At 35.1% G+C, this 24,044-nt stretch overlaps 1 protein-coding gene across 3 annotated transcripts; it reads left to right on the top strand.

Moving 5' to 3' along the window:
* The first annotated feature begins 202 nt into the window (after positions 1-202).
* Positions 203-15,267, top strand: LOC109155918 (O-acyltransferase WSD1-like). 3 transcript variants are annotated; one of them, XM_019303626.1, is made up of 5 exons: positions 203-560; positions 849-1,802; positions 1,954-2,124; positions 2,351-2,359; positions 14,878-14,944. In XM_019303626.1, the coding sequence occupies exons 1-5, from the start codon at positions 357-359 to the stop codon at positions 14,902-14,904; spliced, it is 1,365 nt and encodes a 454-aa protein (XP_019159171.1). In that variant the 5' UTR covers positions 203-356; the 3' UTR covers positions 14,905-14,944. The 3 variants fall into 3 exon arrangements, with proteins under 3 accessions (XP_019159171.1, XP_019159170.1, XP_019159169.1); XM_019303625.1 differs by lacking the exons at positions 2,351-2,359; positions 14,878-14,944 and adding exons at positions 2,438-2,562; positions 15,065-15,267 and having other exon boundaries at positions 213-560; positions 1,954-2,091; XM_019303624.1 differs by lacking the exons at positions 203-560; positions 849-1,802; positions 1,954-2,124; positions 2,351-2,359 and adding exons at positions 11,762-12,123; positions 12,219-13,178; positions 14,701-14,838 and having other exon boundaries at positions 14,940-15,267.
* The last annotated feature ends 8,777 nt before the right edge of the window (positions 15,268-24,044 follow it).

A 24,044-nucleotide genomic window follows, 5' to 3' on the forward strand; every position in this document is an offset into this window, starting at 1 on the left:
TTATTAATCAGACCACCCAGGTTAATATAATTCATCATTGAGCTCGGAAAAGAAAACCATCATTTTAATACAAAGAATGAGCTGCAGGCCACAGATAGTAATTTTGGGTCCACCAATACGGCCATATAATAATTGCCTTTCCTCCATACCCTATCACGTCACTTATCAATAAGGTGGCACAAAAATTAATAATGTAAAGCAATCTAAAAGAAGTTTTCAGTTAACAACCGATTACTTAACCCTAATCAAATGCTATTTCAACCTATTATTATATCTCCGTGTGTATATATATACGTACACAGATACATGCAAGAGAACTACGAAAGAAATAAACAAGCATTCAAGTGAAGACAACAATGGAGTGTTATTTAGAGGGAGATGATGAAGTAGTTCTGGCGCCTGCTAGTCCCTGTTCGCAGTACATGAACAGCTCTGCGTTGTCTATCTCCAATATTGCTGTTCTGGAAACAAGCATTCCAATTAAAGATGATGATTCAGTCATCCTTTCTCAAATTAGGGATGTCTTTTTGCCCATTAATCCAAGGTTTTCCTCAATCATGGTATATATGCTACCTTAATCTTATCTAGCTACTTAATTATTTGTAGCAGTTTTTGTGATGAAGTTATGATCGTAACTTAGTGATCTAAACAAATAGTAAGAATAATGAAATCATAAGAGTAAGTGTCAGATTAAGCATTTATCATATGAGTCAAATCAGCTCCACATTTCAATGTCGGATTAAGCATATATCATATGAGTCAAATCAGCTCCACATTTCAATGACAGGATTCTGAATTGGACTCAGCTGCAAAACAGTAGGCACTTATATTTTTGTTTCTTTAAACAGGTGACCGGAAAAAATGGTGAGAAGAATTGGAAACCGGTGAAAGTTATTCTCGAAGACCATCTGAAAGTCCCGATATTCCCCGTCGGGAAGCCGTTGGAATTCTACGACTACTGTCTGTCGGAGTATCTGACGAAGATATCCATGGATCCATTCCCGCAAACTCAACCGTTATGGGAGATTCACATATTCCGGTACCCGACGAGCAATGCAGGCGGGAACTATATCTTCAAGCTCCACCAGTCACTCGGAGATGGCTACTCCTTGATGGGAGCTCTTCTTTCTTGCCTTCAACGGGCAGATAATCCGGCGCTGCCGCTGACGTTCCCCCGGCGGCAAGGGAGCGGCAAGAAGCAGGGGGAGAATAGCAACGCCGTCGCCAGGGCGTTCAAGGCCGTGCCGAGGCTCTTGTCCGGCGTTGTCGACACGGTGACGGATTTTTCCTGGAATTTTCTGAAGAGCAGTTTGCTTGACGACGACAAAACGGCGATTCATTCCCAGGATGACGGCGTCGAGTTCCGGCCGATCTCCGTTACTACCATGACGTTTTCGCTTTACCATCTGAAACTGATAAAATCCAGTCTTAACGTCACGATCAACGACGTGATTTCGGGGATAGTGACGTACGGAACGAGATTATACATGCAGGAAAACGAGAGAGAAACATGCAACGGGGAATGCACGGCGCTGGTGCTGTTCAACACGAGGGCGATGGGAGGAGGTTATAAGTCGGTGAGCGAGATGATCAAACCCAACGCGGAAATGCCATGGGGAAACCGGATCACGTTTCTCCCCTTCGCGATACCCAAACTGCGCTCCCCCGGCGACGGCGACTCGTCCAATCCCCTCCGGTTCATCTACAACGCCCACCGCATGGTCAAGCGGCAACGCTATTCCGCGTCCCTCTATCTCACCGGCCAGTTCCTCGAATTCACCAGAAAGCTCAGGGGCCTTGAGGTATGTCCGCAATGTGTTTGAAAAAATGCAAATTATTGTCCTCCATAAAGTTATTTACCTACACTTCATGCCACAAAGTTTTAAGATGTACGGCCGAAGGTTAGGTATATTTGTACAATAAATCTTCAACTCTCATAATGGATGATTGCAGGCAACTGCACAGTTCTTACGTAGAACGTTAAAGAACACAAGTATTACCATGACGAACATAATCGGTCCGGTGGAAGAAACCACCCTTTGTAACCATCCAATAAAGGGCATGTACTTCGCTGTATCTGGAGCCCCTCAGGTACATATCCACACTTCCTTTATGTTAATTTTTCAATGAATTAATTTCAGCAAATCCTTTATCTTTCCAACTTCCGTGTCATTTTTTTAAAATATTCAATCTCTCACCACCGGAATTTCATTCTGTAACCACTCATTGAGATGGTAAAATAGAGGTGTCATAACACTATTACTAATAAATAAATAAATAAATAAATAAATAAATATATATATATATATATATATATATATATATATATATATATATAGGGGACCCCAACTATATATATGTATGTATAAATAAAGGAAATGACATATATATATTTTCATTGATCTTGATTATATTGGTTTGGCATGGCGGTTTGCAGAATTTATTGGTGACGATGTTGAGCTACGCGGGAAAACTGAGAGTCACCATTTGTTCGGAGAAAGATTTCATAGATGGGAAGAAACTGAAGTCATGTATTGAGTCTGCTTTTGATGAAATCTTCAGATTAACACTCAAGTCTTCTCCACCACGTGCATGAATATATATACACATATATAGTCTATAAGTATTCCTGCATGCATATGCTTATATATGCATGTGTATGTAATTTTGTGTTGTTTTCTCCAACATCTATATACGTCAAAGGTTATGAAGTTAGCCGTGTTAAGTTTACTATGGGTTCGGGTCAAGCTCATGTGAAAGGTTATGAGTTCAACTATATATATATGTCTATGTGTTTGTGTGGTCTTTCAAATAATAAACTCTTCAATTAATTGTGTTTACTTCAATTTCCTTCTCTCTCTCTTTCTTTTTTTTCTTTTTTTTTTTAATGTTGAAATAAATGCATTAAAAATAGTCCAATCATAGTTTTTTTTTGGGCATCATGCCAATGAGTCCATTGAAAGGTCTCAATCTCATTGTTGGTATTACTTATATTCTACTCATCAAACTATTATCACTCCAACTACTTAAATTCTACTCTTCCCCACTAGTGACAAATTATATCGTGCTATAACAACTCATCTAACTAGAAATAAATGCATTAAAAACAGTTCAATCATAGTGTTTGTTTTGGGGGGCATCATGCCAATGAGTCCATCTAAAGGTCTCAATCTCATTGTTGGTATTACTTCTATAACAACTCATCTAACTATCATGTCTCCAACTACTTAAATTCCAATCTTTCTCACTGGTGACAAATTATATCGTACTATAAATAGAAATAAATGCATTAAAAACAGTCCAATCATAGTGTTTTTTGGGGGGGCATCATGGCAATAACTCCATTTAAAGGTCTCAATCTCATTGTTGGTATTACTTCTATAACAACGTAACTCATCTAACTATTATGTCTCAAACTACTTAAATTCCACTCTTTCTTACTGTGACAAATTGTATTGTGCTATAACAACTCATCTAACTAGAGAAAAATGCATTAAAACAGTCCAATCATAGTGTTCCGCCCTCATTTCAAATTCATTACGTTTTTAGTATTATGGTAGAAGTTCGAACCATGCCATAAACAATCTAGAGATCGGACTCCTAGAATTGTTAGACTGAGGTTGGGTTGAGCTCTTTGTATGCATGTAGAAGTGTATAGTTTAGCTTTGGCCGATATTAAGTTTCCAAGTTAGACGAACTCAATTTACCTTCTAATATGTGAAAGAATAGGTCCTTTACTGACAATTCTATTCCGCTGCGCTTTAGGTGTTCTGTTTCCCTTTACTAGTTGTAGATTGTTGTAACTGTTCCCTTGTAGCCTCTATATAACGTGTCATGGGCTTATGGCCTAGTGTATTCATCAAATGACATTATCGTGTCATGGGCTCTTGGCCTAACTAGTGTATTCATCAAATGACATTATCGTGTCACGGGCTCATGGCCTAACTGGCAAATTATGCCGCGAGCACGTGCCCACCTTGTAAGGTGGATACGGTTCTATATTCATAATTTGTATACTGTAGACCAATAATTTCTATTTTGTAGATTCATAAAATTTATACTTTAGATTTTAATAGTTGAATTCTATTTTCACAAATCAGAGAACTATATGTTCATAATTTGATAACTATACAGTTTATAAATTATGAATTTACAGTACAGAAATTATGAATCTACTGTATTTAAATTATGAATCTACAGTTTAAAAATTATGAATTTAAAGTATAAATTTTATAAATCTACAGTATAGAAATTATAAATCTACAGTATAAAAATTATGAATCTAAAGTATAGAAATTATAGATATGGAACCGTGCCCACCTTGCAGGGACGGAGCCAAAGGTGGGGCAGGGGGGTCAGCTACCCCCCTCACTCCACCCCACCCCCACCCCATATATAATTTTTGTATGTATATATAGTATATGTGTTAGTATTAGTAAAATAAAACTATTAAATGTTAATAAAAGTTAATTTAGATAAGTTGGTTGAGCACATGTTGAGTCATGGTAAAGGATAAGGGTTTGAATTTTGGCATTGACATATTTATTTATAGTTGGCTTCAATAGTTTTTTTTTTTTTTTTTTTTTTTTTTTTTTTTTTAGTTGGCTTCAACAGTTTTTCTTTTACTCATTCCCTATGGTTTCAACACAGTCACGTTTTTAATATCTGGTTAATATTTAATACACACATATATATAACATTCTTTTATATTAATAATGAGATGTGTTTTTTTTTTTTTAAATTATCTCTTCTGTTTTAATGTTTCGTCTTTACTGAAAAAAATTCTAAATCCTTCCTTACTTCTTCGCCCCCCTCAACCGAATTTTTTAGCTCCGTCCATGCCACCTTGTAAGGTGGACACGTGCTACAGCATAACGTTGCTGGCCTAACTAGTGTATTCATCAAATGACATTAACGTGCCAGACAACCAAATCTTCGTAGAACCAAAGTAAAACATATATTCATGTGCAGATCAGAGCTAGTAGTTGAACCTCTTTTGGATTTTTTTTTTTGAAATTGGTTGTCTGATCTACAGTCTACACGCTAACAACCCCCTCCTTCCCATGAAAAGTCTACCATTATTTACCAAAAAAGAAAAAAGAAAAAGAAAAAAAGGATGAAGATCAGAAGTTATGTTGCGTAAATTGAAGTAGGACTATGATAATGTTTAAGAGATCAAAGTGTATTGATAATGCTGGAGTTGTGTGTGTGTGCGCGCGCGTGTGCCCAGAAGAGAACTGCAAAATGCATGGCAATCGGCCACGTCTTCAGATCTAACGAATAAGAAAAACTTATTTAAAAAAAATATGGTGACATTTTTTTAAATAATTGAACATCGAAGTGCAAGTAAAATATATTACAAGTGCAAATAGTAGTTTCATATAGTCAAGTGCAAGTAAAATGTATTACAAGTGTAAGTAAAATGTATTACATGTGCAAGTAAAATTTACACTGAGTATCAATAATAAGTGCATTTAACGTTATAACTAGTTACACCGAACGTTATAATTAGTTGCACATAAATGCACGAATGTTAACAAGGTAAATTACTTGCACTTGTAAGTGATTTTACTTGCAAAGATGCACCAACTACTTGCACTTCTAACACATTTACTTGCACCAAAATTTGAGTCATTTACTAAAATACCACCGCGTCATTTTTTTTTAAAAATTACAAATCTGATTCGTTGTTCTGGACACGTAGACAGTTGTGAGTGATTCTTATTTCTTTCCTGGGCGGTCGTTCTCACTTGAGTGTGCCCGTATATATATAAAACGTATAATTTTAACTATTTGTTTTGGTACCGGATTAGGTGAAAACTTATAATGTACAGAAACATTAAACAGTTACTGTCACATTTTATGGTCGTTTTTTAAATTAAAAAAAAAAATGAAAAACAAACATATTTCTTTTAAAAAAATTGTAAACAATTAATATTTATACATATTAAAAGAAAAAAGTATTTGTTTTCAAAAAAAAAAAAAAAAAGTATTTGCAAACAAAAATTTATATTTATAATATTCGTACATTTTTCTCACTTTTTATGTTATATTTTCCAGTTTTCATTTTCGTGTAATCTAGAAAAAAATTCTTAAATTCAAATTTTCATACGTTTGGTATAGTATCTTGTGTTTTCCCTATTTCATATTTTCGTGTAATTTTTGCAAAAAGTTTTGAATTTAAATTTACAGGTGTTTGGTACCTGGCCTCATGTTTTCTCTGTTTTCTATTTTTGTACAATTTAGATCAAAGGTCTTAAAATTCGAATTTTACACGCTATCCGGACAAAAGAATATACCCATAAAAAAACAAATGAGTTACCATCTACTCTTTATTAATGATAATGATTGATTCATATATAAACCTAATAATGTGAATAAAGTGATAGGATGGAATTTTTTTTTTGAATGTTACTAGTCCTATTACATTGTAGTATCTGTTCATATACTTTCTCAATCTACTGAAACACAAAGAACTAATAACGCCTCCACTGAGGCTCGAGCTCGTAACCTTCCAAATGGAAGTCCAACCTGGATACCATTAGACCACATAGTCTTGGTGATGGAATTTAATTTGAAGATATTTTATAATTGAAACCACCTAGCTAACCTATATAATTTGAAGACCGATCAAATCAGTGGTGCTATTGATCAAATTAATAAGGGGAAAGGCAAACACCACGTAGTAATGAGTGTTAGAAGGAGAGACACCATGACATTATATTTTTTAAGGTTTATCCACATTGCAATTAGTACGAAAATTAAGGTCCCGAAAAATGTCAAACACTTTGTGCTCAGTTGGCACTACTATGACTCCCATGGAGGAAAGATACAACTCTTTGGTCTTCTGCAAATAAATAAATAAATAAATAAATAATCAGTGACATTCAAAAAAAAAAATAAATAAATAAATAATCAGTGTTTGGTTAACCGTCATAATTTTATTTTCTTATTACTATGTTATAATTTAGAAAATATTAATTATATTTTTAATGATGATAATAATTTTTTATATTAAAATAAAATTATAAATTAAAATTTATGATAGTTATAAGGATTAACAATAATTATATTAAAAAAGATGTAGATGAATACTTTTAAACTTTAAACTTATTATTACTAGTTTTTAACCCCCAATGGTTATTTTTAATGATATATATATATATATATATATATATATATATATATATATATTACTATTTTAGTACATTAATTTCGGTCGGTTATTACATAGTATATTCATAAATAATTGTTCTGTCGGTCGGGGTGTGGAGGGCTCTTGTGGTTGAAAATTTAACCTTTTGGGAAGAATAATTAATTGTTAAGGCTACTTCTCCTTCTTCTTCTTCTTTTTCTACTCCATGGTGTGCACCCCCCCCCCCCCCCAGATTCATGTAATAACCAACAAACCATGTATGACGTAGTAAAAAGACGTTTTACACGCACAGAAGTTACAACTATGTGTAATGGACTCGACTGAGAGACTATCGACAATAGCGAACTTGTGTAACTTTTAGGTATGATAATCATACTTTACTCATTTGGGAATTCCTTATGAGGCATCGTCTTTACTATTTTTTCACTTGATGGGTCGGTGGCTCATTGCTCCTTTCACAAGATTCGAACATAAAAAAATTTGTTTACTATAAATTTTTTTTTTGCTTGGATCACATATTATTACTAATAATATTGTCCCACCGACCCATCTAACTTCGAATTTGTTGCGGTGTGCAAATTAAAGTGTCAAAATTTAAAAGAAGAGGATCAAATGCTCTCATTAAAAATAAAAAAATAAAAAAATTAAAGACAACTCAGTCTGCGGGCTCCCCACCAGGCCATCGCAGACAAGAAGACCGGCGGCAAGTGGCTCTTGTTTTTTTTTTTTTTTTTAAAATGTTACATTCATTTGTGTAGAAATGGAAGCCGTATTTGTTGATCTATGATGATAATTTATTTTTCACATTATATCCAGTACCTCAATCACTATAAAATTACTATAAATATATGATTTAGAATGCACCACATAAAGTAATCTATCCAGAACTCTTTAATAAGTTTGACTTGCATGCCATCTCTATCTATCTACCAATAATTGTTTCAAAATACTGAATTGTAAATGATAAAAGAAAGGAAAATGTTATGTGTATTTTCATTTTATACTCTCAATTTTTACTCTCAAACATAAAATCTTGACGAAAATATTTATATTGAGACTCACATAAAAAAAGTAAGAGTAAATACCCAAAATGATCCCTCGACTATAGCTAAATTCACAAATTGGTCCTCAACTTTCAATTTCAACAAATTAAGTGCTTAACTTTGCAATTTTGACACGATTTGGTCCTCCATTTATTTGACCGTTTGTTGACCGCGATCTTTGAGGATATATATGTAGTTTCATTGCAAAGCTCAAGAGAATTCTCTTGGAGGTGACATCGTTGTTTCAGAGGGGGAAGTGCTTCTCCGCTTGCTGCTTGGGAATCACGAGCCGGTTCAGCTTAGAGAACGCTCTTGGAGGTGACATTGCCGTTTCGGAGGGGGGAAGTGCTTCTCCGCTTGCTGCTTGGGGATCCCGAGCCGGTTCAGCTTGCCTACATCGCTTGGAGTACGTCACAGCTTTCTCAAAGAGCCACTCCAGGGACTTCGACGATCTATCTATCAAAAGCTATAATCTCTCCGGCATGGGGTGCAGCGCCGGCAGTGGATTCAAATGTAACAATGCGGTCTAGAAATGCAACCGGAACCTTAAAAAAACCGATAATTGAACCATGAAATTACATATATATCCTAAAAAAGTGCAGTCAACAAACGGTCAAATAGACAAAGGACCAAATTGTGTTAAAATTGTAAAGTTAAGGACTTAATTGATTGAAATTAAAAGTCGAGGACCAATTTGTTAATTTAGCTATAGTCGAAAGACCATTTTAGATATATACTCAAAAAGTAATTTATTAGAGCCCGCCAAAATCTACATATTTGCATGAATCAAAAATAAAAGTACTTTTTAATATATTCAAAGTATATAATTTTTTATATATTATTTAATAATATACATTCAGTACAGTGGACTATAGTCTACACAATAATTTTTCATATACATCTTTTTAGAGTTTAATTTCTCAGTGTTAATAATAATATTATAGTGTATACTTAATAGATTTGTGGTGGTAGTTTTAGTTGACTTTGCCTTGTCTATTGTATAGGAGACTTTTATATTAGTTATTCCTATAGGATTCTATTGTTGTAGCCAACTGAGATAATCAATCGATTTTGAACCTGTAACTCTCATCTGGTATCAGTTAGCCTTCTCTCTCCTAATTTTTTCTCGACAAACTCTTCTGAACGTACGGTGAGTGCCGCCGCACCTACTCCGGCCACCACCCATTCTCTCACGTATGCCCACCATTTCGTACTTAATAGACTTGTGGTGGTAGTTTTAGTTGACTTTGTCTAGCCTATTGTATATGAGACTTTTATGTTAGCTATTCCTATAGGACTATATTGTTGTAACCAATCGAGATAATCAATCGATTTTGAACCTGTAACTCTAATCCTTAGTAAACGTGCACAATAAAACCAGAAATAATTTTAAAAAAATTAAAGAACACCTTAAAATTGTACAACTCCTCTAAAAATGCAAATTTATATGAGAGCCAAATTCAATTCGCATCTAATTCAAATTATATATATATATATATATATATATATATATATATATATATATAAAGTCAAGTTAAGTATGATCTCTTATCCAAACAATTAGGATCATGCACAAAATGTAATCATGTTAGAAGAGAGTAGGATGACAAGGTGACAAAGCATTAAAAGAGACTTGCAATATTTCAACTAATTTAAAACTCTATAACTATAGGTGAAGTTGAAAAATATTATATAGACACCGAAAGTATATATCTATTTTAATCTGTCATGTATAATTAAAATCAAAATTCAACAATAATGCTTATTTTTTTTAATAAAAAAAGGATAAAATACTCAAACGCTAGTTCATGAAAACGGGCCCTTTCCTTGAGAACCACCAAGACAGTGATCATATCCAAAATCCATTGAAATTCTATTGAGGACAGCTCAATCAACCTAAAATTAAGTGCACGTCGAATACGCCTACCTTTTTGCAAGATGGTCGGAGTGTAATTTTATTTTGCTCTTTATAACGATGTAAATTAAAATTCGAATCTTTTATTACCTTGTCATCTCATATATATTTGCACTTCTCCCACAAATTCAACATAGACTTCCGGCCTTTCAATAACTTAATTAACAAGTTTAGAGTCAATTTTCACAGTGATATTTTTATTTTAACCTTAAATTTTTTGTTAGTTGTTAATGCTAATTGATGGAATATATATTCATTTGATTTGTTGAGTTTGATCATTAATAATATATATATATTTCCAGCAAAATGGGTGACACCGCCCAGGCACATGCAATAAAGTAGAAGGGCTGATACAAAGAGAGTTGGCCTACCCAAAATTAGATCACCTCTTTCATCAGTTTTAGACTTTTGTACCAAATTCTGCTGAACTACTATTGCACTGCAATTTTCACCTTAAAGTTCATTTCACTTACGTTGCATGACGTCCAATCAAGATTATTGCACTTTCAGTTAGGTCTACCTTCAATATGCAGTCTATGCAGACACGTGAAGAAGATAACACTTTTTGTTACATCTTCCATATGCACTCTACGCTATATCATAACACTAGAAAATTAAATTAAGTGGATTATATGTTGGTCTTCTGGATTTGAATTAGTAAGCTATGATCTGACTAATTTAGGTTGATTTAACTCTTTATGGTCCTTATCCTTAATCGATTAGGGTCATAAGACAAACTTCACCTAAAGTGCGCCGATAATATATGGGGACTTTCTGTAAATAAATAAAATAAGGACATTTGTCAGACCTTGTGATCCAGTGATATTAAGTGGCTCTCCCAAATGGGAGGTCATGAGTTCAATCCCCAGTGAGGTAGTATTGACTCTTTGTGATTCAGTATGTTGAGAAAGTAGTAGTAATGAAGAAAAAAAGTTGTACTTCTCTGTAATAGTCCACACTCTACAATGCGATAGATCGAATCATAATCGGATATGTCTTACATAGTAAAATTCACCTAAAGCTTACTTTCAGACAACGACAGTGAGGTTTCTATAAATCAAAGATAATGTCTTAACTCTTACGGAATAATCTTTTGTTTCCCACTATTCACACATTACTACATACTAAAAGGTCTATACAACAATAATGTTACTGAAAAAATATATATAATGCAGGAGTGGGCGACATTAATGGTCAACACAACTTTAATGAGTTATGGCAGGTTATGGGGGATCGCCGTTACGACGGTATCGTGTACAAACTTACGCATTGATAAATGGTAATGCCACCAATCTAAGCTATAAATTAAAACATCATCCTGAATATTTATGGTGTTGATTAAATGATAAATGGTTTCGAAAATTTAATTTACAGTTTGATTTTTGGCTATGTGATTTAATTTTCCCTAATAGATTAGGGTATGTTCTTGACTTTTCCCTAATAGATTTGGGCCACTCTTGATAGTTACCAATATTAGTGTGGTCCTAATGCGATTTATGTAGTTTTTTTTTAGTTTTTTATTTTTGTTCTTAGAACATCCCCAGAATTAAATTATATATATATATAGACATAGTACAATTGTCTACCTCAAGATTTTTAGAGAGAAAATAAAAATTGCAACTAAATAATGGGAATACATATACTCCGTAATATTTTTGTTTAACAACCGACTACTTAACCTTAATTGAATGCTAATTCAACAAATTATTATATCTCTGTGTGTATATATATACATACACATATAAATGCAAGAGGAACTACTATACGAAAGAAATAAACTAGCATACAAGTGAACTGAAGACGAGATGGAGTGTTATTTAGATGGAGATGATGAAGCAGTTCTGGCGCCTGCTAGTCCCTGTTCGCAGTACATGAACAGTTCTGTGTTGTCCCTCTCCATTATTGCTGTTCTGGAAACAAGTGTTCCAATTGAAGATGATGATTCAGTCATCCTTTCTGAAATCAGGGATGTCTTTTTGCCCATTAATCCAAGGTTTTCCTCAATCATGGTATATATGCTACCTTAATCTTATCTACTTAATTATGAACTGGACTCAGATGCCCGGCCAATAGTAGGCACTTATATTCTTCTTTCTTTAAACAGGTGACCGGAAAAAATGGTGAGAAGAATTGGAAACCGGTGAAAGTTAATCCCGAAGACCATCTCAAAGTCCCGATATTCCCCGTCGGGAAGCCGTTGGAATTCTACGACTATTGTTTGTCGGAGTATCTGACGAAGATAGCCATGGATCCATTCCCGGAAACCCGACCGTTATGGGAGATTCACATATTCCGGTACCCGACGAGCAATGCAGCCGGGAACTGTATCTTCAAGCTCCACCACTCGCTCGGAGACGGCTACTCCTTGATGGGAGCTCTTCTTTCTTGCCTTAAACGGGCTGATAATCCGGCGCTGCCGCTGACGTTTCCCCGGCGGGAAGGGAGCGGCAAGAAGCAGGGGAAGAATAGCAACGCCGTCGCCAGGGCGATCAAGGCCGTGCCGAGGTTCTTGTCCGGAGTTGTCGACACGGTGACGGATTTTTCCTGGAGTTTTCTGAAGAGCAGTTTGATTGACGACGACAAAACGGCGATTCATTCCCAGGATGACGGCGTCGAGTTCCGGCCGATCTCCGTTACTACCATGACGCTTTCGCTTTACCATCTGAAACAGATAAAATCCAGTCTTAACGTCACGATCAACGACGTGATTTCGGGGATAGTGACGTACGGAACGAGATTATACATGCAGGAAAGCGAGAGAGAAACATGCAACGGGGAATGCACGGCGCTTGTGCTGTTCAACACCAGGGCGATCGGAGGTTATAAGTCGGTGAGCGAGATGATCAAACCCAACGCGGAAATGCCATGGGGAAACCGGTTCACGTTTCTCCCCTTCGCGTTACCCAAACTGCGGCCCGCGGCCGCCACCGGCGACGGCGACTCGTCCAATCCCCTCCAGTTCATCTACAAAGCCCACCGCATGGTGAAGCGGCAACGGAATTCCGCGTCCGTCTATCTCACCAGCCAGCTCCTCGAATTCTCCAGAAAGCTCAGGGGCCCAGAGGTATGTCCGCCAAGTGTTTGACAAACTGCAATTTATTGTCTTTTTTTTTTTTTTTTTTTTTTTTGAAAGGTTATTGTCTATTATTAGTATACTGGATGTTTAGTTTTAGTACATTAAATGTTTATTTTTTGTGTATTAAATATTTATTTTTTGGTATAGTATATTATTAAAAGATAAAAAGAGTAAAATACATCTTTAAATATTACTTAAGTCAACGATTGTCGGAAAAGGGTTGGTTTCCTTCTCCAACGACTGGAGATGGTGACCAAATTAGTCGCCTTCTCCGTCGTTGGTGAATGCGACGAAACTGGTCGCCATCCCCGAGGGATGGATAAAGCGACCAGGTTTGGTTAGGAGTGTGCAAACTTCAGTTAATCGATCGAACCAATGAATTTCGGTTAACTGTTCTTTAATCGAAAAATTTTAGTTCGGTTAACGGTTGAAGGATTTGCAAAATTTATATTAACGGTTAATTCTGTTAGAAACTATCGGTTAACCGAAATTTTAAATATATATATATATATATATATATATATATATATATATATATATATATATATATAATAAAATATATATGGTTGTTTGGACGTTATAATTTGTGTTTTTATGTTTGTAGTGTTGTTATGGTATTGTGTCCGTATATTTTCTTATAGATTTATTATTATAGGTATTATTTTAAAGATTTAAAATTTTAGCTTAAAAAATTTCGGTTAATCGATTAATTGGAAAAAATTTCGGTTCGGTTAATTCGGTAATACAAAGTTTTGGTCCGGTTAACGGTTAAACTTTTAAAAACTTCGGTTAAAATGGTTCGATTAACCGATTCCACGCCCCTAGGTTTGGTCGCCTCCTATTGGAGATGGCGAGTTATTGGTGGCCATCTCTGTGATGGCGACCAGTTTCGCCATCTCTAGTCATTGGAGAAGGTGACTAACTCTTTTCCGACGATATGCTGGTCGCCGTCATCGGTTTTCGCCACTAGAATATGACCGGACAACCTAGTGACCTGTTATTACAGGTCACTAGCTAACAGGTATTTGGGTCTTGATAAACTAAATCAACATGTTTATGTACCTAATTGAAATTTTCAAAAGTTTGGGCGAATAATTGACTTCTCAAGTAAAGCTTGGGGGTATTTTTGACAATTTTCCCTATTAAAATAAACTTTCAATATATTAAAAGTGAACATTTACTATGCTAAAAATGAACATTTATGCGTAATCCACAATGTAGACCATGGTCAATAGTATAATTTTTCTTGCTTCGTCAATGATATGAAAATGTCATATTTTCGACAACTCCAGCCAAGTTGATCGGACTAACTTAGACTCCAGCTAAAGAATCTTCTTAATTTGAGTCGATTTTTTTAAGACGACTTTACTTAAATTGCATATTTAAATAGCAGTTACACAATCATATTTTCTAAGATTTTAACCCTTAATTTAATGGATTTAAGATTTACGGTGAGAGGTTAGGTATATTTGTACAATAATTCTTCAGCTCTTATAATGGATGGTTGCAGGCGACTGCACAATACATACGTGGAACGTTAAGGAACACAAGCGTTACCATGACGAACATGATTGGCCCGATGGAAGAAACCACCCTTATTAACTATCCAGTAAAGGGCATGTACTTCGCCGTAGCTGGCGCCCCTCAGGTACATATCTAGACTTCCTTTATATATAGAGAGAGAGAGAGGAAGTGGCATATATGTTTTCACTGATCTTGATTATATGGGTTTGGCATGACGATATGCAGAGTTTATCGGTGACGATGGTGAGTTACGTGGGAAAACTGAGACTCGCCATTGTGACGGAGAAAGATTTCATAAATGGGAAGAAACTGAAGTCATGTATTGAGTCTGCTTTTGATGAAATCTTCAGATTAGCACTCAAATCTTCTCCACCTAGACCACCACCTGCATGAATATATACACACAGTCTATCAGTATTCCTGCATGCATATGCTTATATATGTGTGTATGTGTATGTAATTTTGTGTTGTTTTCTCCTACATATATATGTATACCTCAGAAGGTATGAGGTTAGCAGTGTTGAGTACAACACACAAGTGTGTAGTTTGCCTATTTGTTGAAACCATACATATATATATATACTAGTTTTTTACGCGCATTGCGCGATTGGGATAATGCCCAATGATTTTTTTTTTTTTAAATAAGTACTTTAAAGTATATTAAGGCAAGATTATATTGAAATTGTTCATGCATAGATAATTGAAGGTTGAATTTGCGTATTTAAATAGGTAATTCTTCTCCCAAAGGTTGAGTCCCCAACCCCAAGGCCCCCCACACTCCGACCCGACAGAGCATTGTGGGAAGTTGTAAATCACTGTGACTCAATGGTTCAGCAGACAGGGCCAAATGCTGATACGCACAAGGAATCTGCCCACTTTGGTCATAATTCCCGCATTGCCGCCGCCGAGGTTCAAACCTTGGTCTCTTCTCCCAAATACTGCCCACTAAACCATTGAGCTAAGCCCGTGTAGGTTAAATAGGTAATTCTAAGTTTACAAATGCAAGATAATATAGTCAATATTGATTATAATTGTCAATAAAATAATTGTATAGGTATGGTTGAAACCAAATACGGGACATAAGGGAGAACAAATAAAAATTAGGGCATAAAATATTAAATATATACTAATATTGTTTGAGGAGATTCCGACATTAGGATTTGTGGTTAAGTTCTATTAAGACTTCAATATTAGAATTAAATTAATGGTGTAGTTATAATTCTATATTAGACTTTAATATTAGAATTAGACTAACGGTGAATTAACGGAAAAGTTAAATGGATAATCATATAATTAAGGATAAATTAGAAAATCTTAAAAGAAAAAAATTAAAACCTGAACAATATGAACCATTCATTTGATTTAATAATTTGGCGGTCATTTTTTCTACCCAATGTTAATAATTAAATAAATTCGCTGGTCAAATCCGCTAGTATAATCCGCTAACGCTAACCGCTAACTGCTGATTGTCAAACAAGAACATTGCGAGGTAGTTTTCACTTCAATTTGTTGTGTGATTTGAATATTCTCTTTGTCACAAAATCTCTCAAAAGTAGTTAATATGGTTGACTTTATTAATTATATTTTTTAAATTTTTTCATGGTATTAATAAAATACTTGGTAAATAAATATATAGCATTATTTTATGTTATAACTTCGATATTTAATTAGAAAAATAGTGCACAAAAAAGATAATAGATAATGTGGTGAATATAATCAATTGATGAATTTGAATGTAAAAATTTTTACATTTGAGAAAAATAAAGACAATATAACTAATGAAAATATTTCTTTTAATTAATTTATTGATAATTAATAATTTTTTTTTTCACTGAATAAAGACATTGTAAGGACAATGTAGCGAATATAATCAATTAATAAATTTGAATATAAAGAATTTTTATATTGAAGAAAACTAAAGACAATATAACTAATAAAATTATTTATCTTATTTAATTTATTAATAATGAATAATTTTTTTTTTTTTGAATAAAGACATTGTGGACACATAATTCTAAATTAAAGAAATGCATATGTATTATTTTTTGTTGTAACTACTAAATTATTATTTATATAATTTAATAAGAGTAAAATAGAGTACTAATTATGCCAACTTTGATTGGGATGAGGTTCGAACCTAAGACCCTTTTTTATTGAAATCAATGAGTAAGTTAACGGTGAACTAACGGTAATTCTTAAAATTTTAACGGAATTAGTAACAGTGTGTGGGTATTTTAGGAAATTTTAGTGTAAAATTTAAATCTAATCAATCTTTTAATCAATCTGAGCCATTCATTTGATTAAAATCTGTGACCGCCATTTTTTTAATCCATTATAGGCCTAACTCTCTTGGGCTCTTATTAGTATAGCAGATATATATATATATATATATATATATATATATATATATATATATATATATATCCAGGTGTTTGTATTGTCTTTCAAATAGTAATCCCTTCAATGTCTTTTTTTTTTCAAACATAGAAATAAATGCATTATTGCATTAAAACATTCCAATCATAGTGTTGTTTTTTGGGCATCATGCCAGTGGGCGCAAATTATGCCGTGCAACCGAATGCACCTTGCAAGGTGCATACGGTTGCAAAACGGTGCCGTTTTGGTTAAAAAAAACGCGCGTCCCACTTAAAGAAGAAATCAGGTTCGATTCCTGGTAATAGTATTTTTATATATCCAGAAATTCATAACTATATATCCACAATTTCATAACTATATATCCACAGTGAATGAATGAAGTAAAAATCCACAATGAATGAATGAATGAAGTAAAAATCCACAATGAATGAACTAAATATCCACAATATATGATTGAACTAAATATCCACAATGAATGAACTAAATATCCATAAATTCATAACTATATAACCACAATTTCATAACTATATATCCACAATTTCATAACTATATATCCACAATAATGCTATTGCTGAGAGTCGAACCTGATTTTTTTTTTTAAAGTGGGACGCGCGTTTTTAATCAAAACGACGTCGTTTTGAACCGTATGCACCATGCGCATGGTACATTCGGTTGCACAGCATAACTATTGGCCAGTGGGCTAGTAGGCCATACAGAATGATATACATATTGGGCTCTACAAATTTTAAGGGCTCAATTCATTTAATTACACAACTAAAACCTTCGAACAAAATATGGGCTGTAGATCTACTCATCACTCATGTATCATCGTTCCAATATTTGGGATTCGCCGGAGAGAATATGTCTGATAAAAACTACTCCGTATAACTTTTCTTGTGCTTGCTTGGATGAGTAATACTCAGAAGTTAATGAAAGCTACAGACTTGGGAGTTTTTAATCTTTCCAATATGATCTGAAGCCCACAGGTATGCCCTTCGCTGTTTTAAGAAATATTGGTGACCAGTATGAAATGTCAAAAAATGCACCACACACAAAAAAAAATATACCACACATAATGGTGTATTTTTTAACACTGTGTGGTGCATTTATGCATACCTAATGGTGTATGCCGCACTGACTGTACGGGAAGACATATTCTCACAGGAACCTGACCCTATATATATATATATATAATACTATTTTGGCCGGCCTGCGCGAGTGCCTCGACGAGAAGCTCTGCACGTCCAAGAAACTCCGTCAGCGACACATTCCCCCTCGCTACACCGGCTTCTGTTACTCATGCGGTGACTCCGTCCGATCAGCCGTTTGAGAATCCCACGCAGTATCGTCGTGTTGTAGGTGCACTACAGTATCTAACTATCACACGACCAGACCTCTCCTTTACAGTCAACCGCCTGTGCCAGTTTATGCACTCTCCCACTGAAGATCACTGGGCAATGGTGAAACGCGTGTTACGGTACATCAAAGGTACTTTGAATTATGGACTACGGCTATCTCCCTCAGTCTCCAATGCCATACATGCCTACTCAGACTCCGAATGGGCAGGTTGTCCGGTGGACAGGAAAAGCACTAGTGGTTATGCTGTCTTTTTGGGGACCAACCTTGTTTCATGGCTCTCTCGGAAACAACGCACCGTAGCCCGCTCCTCTACTGAAGCATAATATAAGGCGCTTGCTGATGTCGCTGCTGAAGTCACCTGGATTGTTTCATTATTGCGGGAACTTGGGTTGCACACTGGCCACCCCTCCAGCTTATGGTGTGACAACTTAGGAGCTACATACCTTTGCGCCAATCCCGTATTCCACGCCAGGACGAAGCACATGGAGATTGATTACCACTTTGTTCATGACAAGGTGGCCTCGGGGGACTTCGTGGTCAACTTTGTCTCCACAAAAGATCAACTAGCTGCTGTCCTTACCAAACCTTTGCCCGGACCACGGTTTACAGCTCTGCGGGACAAGCTCAATGTTGTGGATCACCAACCTTGTGCTTGAGGTGGTGTGTTAGTGTTACTATTATTATTGTTATTTAATTATATGTAACATAGCTTATAATTGTATGGTCATAGAATTAGTCTTACTTAGCTAGTCTATTAGTCAGGAGTGTTTAGTGGTGTATTATGATATACTCTCCTGTAATCGTTTCCTATTCTAACCGAATGAGATTATTTTCCTATTCTAACTGAATGAGATTATCTTTCTAATCGTATATTCATAATTAATTATTATGTTGGGCCGGGGTGTAGGAAGCCTTGGAATTGAAAATTCAACCTTTTCAGAAGAATAATTAATTATTGAGGCTACTTCTTCTTCTTAGAATCCAAATTCAATATATATATATATATATATATATATATATATATATATATATATATATATATAAAGTCAAGTTAAGTATGATCTCTTATCCAAACAATTAGGATCCGCGCACAAAATGCAATCATGTTAGAATAGAGTAGGATGACAAGGTGACAAATTAAAGCACTAAAAGATACTTGCAATATTTCAACTAATCTACTGCTCTATAGACTATAGGTGAAGTTGAATAATATTATATAGACACTGAAAATATAGAGTACATACTAGCCAAGGTCCTTCGAGTTTGGTGGCTTCACCACCTATAGTCCATAACTTCCGTAATTACCATCCGTGTTCCTCCGAGTTGCGAAACCTGACCAGTTGACATCCTCCCGTTAGTTCCTTCTGTCTAAGGTGTCAAAAGTGGGGGTAAATATGTCATTTTCCACAAAATACCTTCATTGGCTCCATTTTTGGGAAATCAAGAACCCACACCCACCCCTTCCGTCTCCACCTTCAATGGCATTACCATCCAGTGATTTAACTTGAACTGCGTGGAGAGACGAACAGGAAAGGTCGCCGTCGCCGTGGCGGGTGCGACAGCGGCAGCTGCTGGAAGCGGAGGAGGACTATGTGGACATGGAGAGAGGTTCGCCTTTGAAGTATGTCTCACTATGTGACGTCTACTCGGCAACCTCCCCTTGCGTAAGGGCCAACGGATCGAAGAAAGTCAAGGCCTCTTGCAAAATCACAACTTTTGACATCCTGCAGCTAAGCAATCCGTTCCAGCGGCACCTACCAATTATATAAAAATGTGGAAGCCCCCTATTACGCACTTCTACACGCGCCGCTGCAAGAGGAAGCAATCTGAGCCCTCTTTTTTCAACTCTCTTACTTTGCCCCTGCAACCAATTGTTGCAAAACTGGACAATGTGGTGGTAAAGAATGAAGTAGAAGAGGGAACAGAAGATGCGATTGTTGCAAAGGATAAGAATTATGATTCAAAGAAAAGGAGAAAAGTGGGGAGCTTGAAATTGGTGGTGGATGTGAATACAATTAGCAGTGGCCTTAATGGGTTAAGGGAAACCCGGAATAATAAGGATCAATTTTCAATCTGGGCAAATTCGTTGCAAAAAATGGGTTTGGTATGAGCACCCCTTCCTTGTATTTATCATTTTATTATTTTGTGGGTGGCCAATTTTTAAACTTTTTGGTCATCAAATATGGGATTGTATTCTTGATTGAGGTCTAGTGGGTGGATTGCCACACCCATTTCTTGGCCGCCAGGCAACAAGGGGAAGGGAGAGGTAGATCTGGGAAATGCTTTCACTTTTTCGCAGGAAGAACAACGTCATTTTCTTGGTGTTTTTGCGTTAGAATGAACCTTTTGAGAGGTGGTAATGCTTCAAGTTTGCCCCCATTAGAATTGCAGAAATGATAGAATTGGAGAATGGAAAACACTGTAAGTGTGTGCGGTTTCAATTCAGAACTGGGATGAGATAAAAAAGAAGAAGATTTTTAATGGATTTCATGCTAAGATTCGAAGGAGTTGATCCATAGCGGCGCCTTCCACCGCCGCAACCTCGGCGGACAGAGCCGGAGGAGGAGTCTAGAAATGGAGTCAATGAAGAAATTCTGTGATTTTTAATTTTTGAATGTTTTATTATATAGCAAATGACATATTTATCCCCTCTTTTAACGGCTTAAACGGAAGGAACTAACGGGAGGATGTCAACTGGTCATGTTTCGCAACTCGGAGGACCACGGATGGTAATTACGGAAGTTAGGGACTATAGGTGGTGAAACCACCAAATTCGAGGGACCTTAGCTGGTATTTACTCCTGAAAATATATATCTATTTCAATCTGTTGTGTATAACTAAAATCAAAATTCAACAATAATGCTTATTTTTTGAATAAAAAAGAATGAAATACTCAAACGCTAGTTCATGAAAACGGGCCCTTTTCTTGAGGACCACCAAGACAAAGATCATATCCAAAATTCATTGAAACTCTATTGAGGGCAGATCGAAAGTTTGCTGATAATGGACCTAGAATAATAGTTGCCTCTACCTTCTTATGAAATTTTTTTAAAAAAATTCTTTTAATTTTTCAAATAATTTCTTATATATATAATTTGACATTATGACATCAAATTTAAAGGGATCTGTGCTCCATCTCAACTAAAAGCCTAAGCTGGTAGCTGGATTGCACATTAACCGTAGTCGCTTATGAGTGGCGCTAAGATTCGAACCCATGCCCTTTAGTCTAGCTCTGATACCAAATTGAAACATGTGCTCCATCTCAACTAAAAACCTAAGCTAATAGTTGGATTGCACATTAATGGATATATGCTCATAGGAGGTAACCTGCAAAAAATTCTATTTGCACAATTTTTGAGTTTTTAATGGTCTAATTGCACACTTTTTTTATTCGATAGTTTAATTACACAATGTGTAAAAGATCAATAGCTTATTTGACACTTTTTCCTTTAAAATAATGTATCATTCCTTTTTATATATATATATAATATTTGACATCCACACTACTGTAACAGTAATTTAGTACATACAAAAATCTAACTTCGAATTTGTTGCCGTGTCCAAATTACGTAGGTGAGAGTCACACAAATAATTAAGACAATTATTTAGAGAAGGTAGTTAGGTAGTAAATCAATTATAATTTTATAAATGAGGAAATTTATATATATTTAGATCTTGGAAATAGTACGTATTTCTAGGTGGGAGTCAAACAAATAATTAAGGTGAAGATCAGAAATATGTCAAAAGTTTATTGGTTCATACTTATCCCTCCTACCCCAACGACCTAATAAATGTTTGCTTGTCATTCACTCATTCTCTCATCTTCCATGGTGATGGATTCACAACAACAACATCTCCCAAGATTAAAATTTTTGAATGAAATACCAATTTTGGTCCCACGAATATTAACAAAATGACAGTTTTAGTCCACATGATTAATTTCTACCAATTTTCAACTACAATTATTGTTTTAGTACCTATTTTAATCCACGACTATTATTTTAGTACCAAAATTCATCACATCGGTCACACATCTATTTAAGACATCCCGAAATCTAAAAATTTTAAAGGCATTTTCGTCAATTTCAACCTAAGATTCCAATTTGAGCATAAATAAATGAATTTAAGCCCTAAGAACGATCCCAATTCGCAGTTCTCCTCCTCATCCTACCTTAATTTGAAGAGGAAAACTGCGAATTGAGATAGATCTTAGGACTTAAATTTTTTTATTCATGCTCAAATAGGGATCCTAATTTGAAAAGCATGAAACTACCCTTAATAATTTCATATTTCGACATGTCTTAAACGAAAAGGTGACTGACATGATTAATTTTGGTACTAAAATAATAGTTGTGGATGAAAATTAGTACTAAAATAATAGTCTTGGATAAAAATTGGTAAAAATTAAACATATGGATTAAAACTGTCATTTTGTTAATACTTGTGAGACCAAAATTGGTATTTACTCGTTTATGCAGTGTCAAGTAGGAAAGTGAGGGAAGAGAAAAGAAGAAAAATGAAGAAAAAAATATTGTGAAATAAAATAATAAAGACGTATGCAGCTTGATGCGGCAAGTGCGCCAAACTCGCACGTGCAGCATCTTATTCTTTTTTTTTTTTTTTTTTTATCATTAATAATATATATATCCAGCAAAATGGGTGACACAGCCAAGGCACAATAAAGAAGAAGGGCTGATACAAAGAGAGTTGGCTTACCCAAAAATGCGATTTTCACCATAAAGTTCATTTCACTTACGTTGCATGACGTATTGACGTCCAATCAAATATTATTGCACTTTCAGTTAGGTCTATTTATATGCAGACACGTGAAGAAGATAACACTTTTTTGTTACATCTTCCACATGCACATCATAACACTAGAAAATTAAATAAAGTGGATTGTATGTTGTTCTTCTCGATTTGGATCAGTGGGCTATGAGTTTATAAACAACTTAGATTGATTTAACTCTTTGTAATCCTTTGTTGATTAGGGTCACAAGATAAATTTTACCTAAAGTGTAGTACCAATAACATATGTGGACTTTCTGTAAATAAATAAATTAAGGATATTTGTTAGATTTTGTGTTCCAGTGGAACGAAGTGACTCTCCCAAATGGGAGGTCATGGCGGGTCTAATCGTTCTCAGTGGGAGCGGTATTGACTCTTTGTGTGCTTCAGTAGGTTGAGAAAGTAGTTATGAACATATACTATATTTGTAACAAAATCAGTAGTACTCAAAAGGAAAAAAGAACATTTTCTTTGGGTGATGAGGGAAATATGTAGGCGCTAAGATTTGAGTTGGTCAGTTATAATTTATAAACAATTTAGGCTAATTTATATCATTGTGGTCGTTTGTCGATTAGAGCTACAAGACGTGATCTACCCAATGCGCACACGTTTACATTTTTTTTTTTTTTTTTTTGTAAATAAAAAAATTAAAATAAGGTAATTTCTTTGAGTGACAAAATAACTCGTAACTATTATCCAATAGTGTGCACTGTTGGATAAGTTGCACTTCTGTATAATAGTCCACACTCCACTCCACCGTGCCGTGCAATGAATTGAATTATGATCAAATAATGTCTTACGTAGCAA

This window comes from Ipomoea nil, unplaced genomic scaffold (assembly GCF_001879475.1).
Source record: "Ipomoea nil cultivar Tokyo-kokei standard unplaced genomic scaffold, Asagao_1.1 scaffold2704, whole genome shotgun sequence".
In the NCBI taxonomy this organism is placed as follows: Eukaryota; Viridiplantae; Streptophyta; class Magnoliopsida; order Solanales; family Convolvulaceae; genus Ipomoea; species Ipomoea nil.

Excerpts from the sequence above, each read along its gene's own strand:
- LOC109155918 (XM_019303624.1), top strand. The coding sequence starts at position 11,920 with ATGGAGTGTTATTTAGATGGAGATGATGAAGCAGTTCTGGCGCCTGCT. Across the intron at positions 13,179-14,700 it reads GAAAGCTCAGGGGCCCAGAG|GCGACTGCACAATACATACG; the intron begins GTATGTCCGCCA and ends GGATGGTTGCAG. Across the intron at positions 14,839-14,939 it reads CCGTAGCTGGCGCCCCTCAG|AGTTTATCGGTGACGATGGT; the intron begins GTACATATCTAG and ends GACGATATGCAG.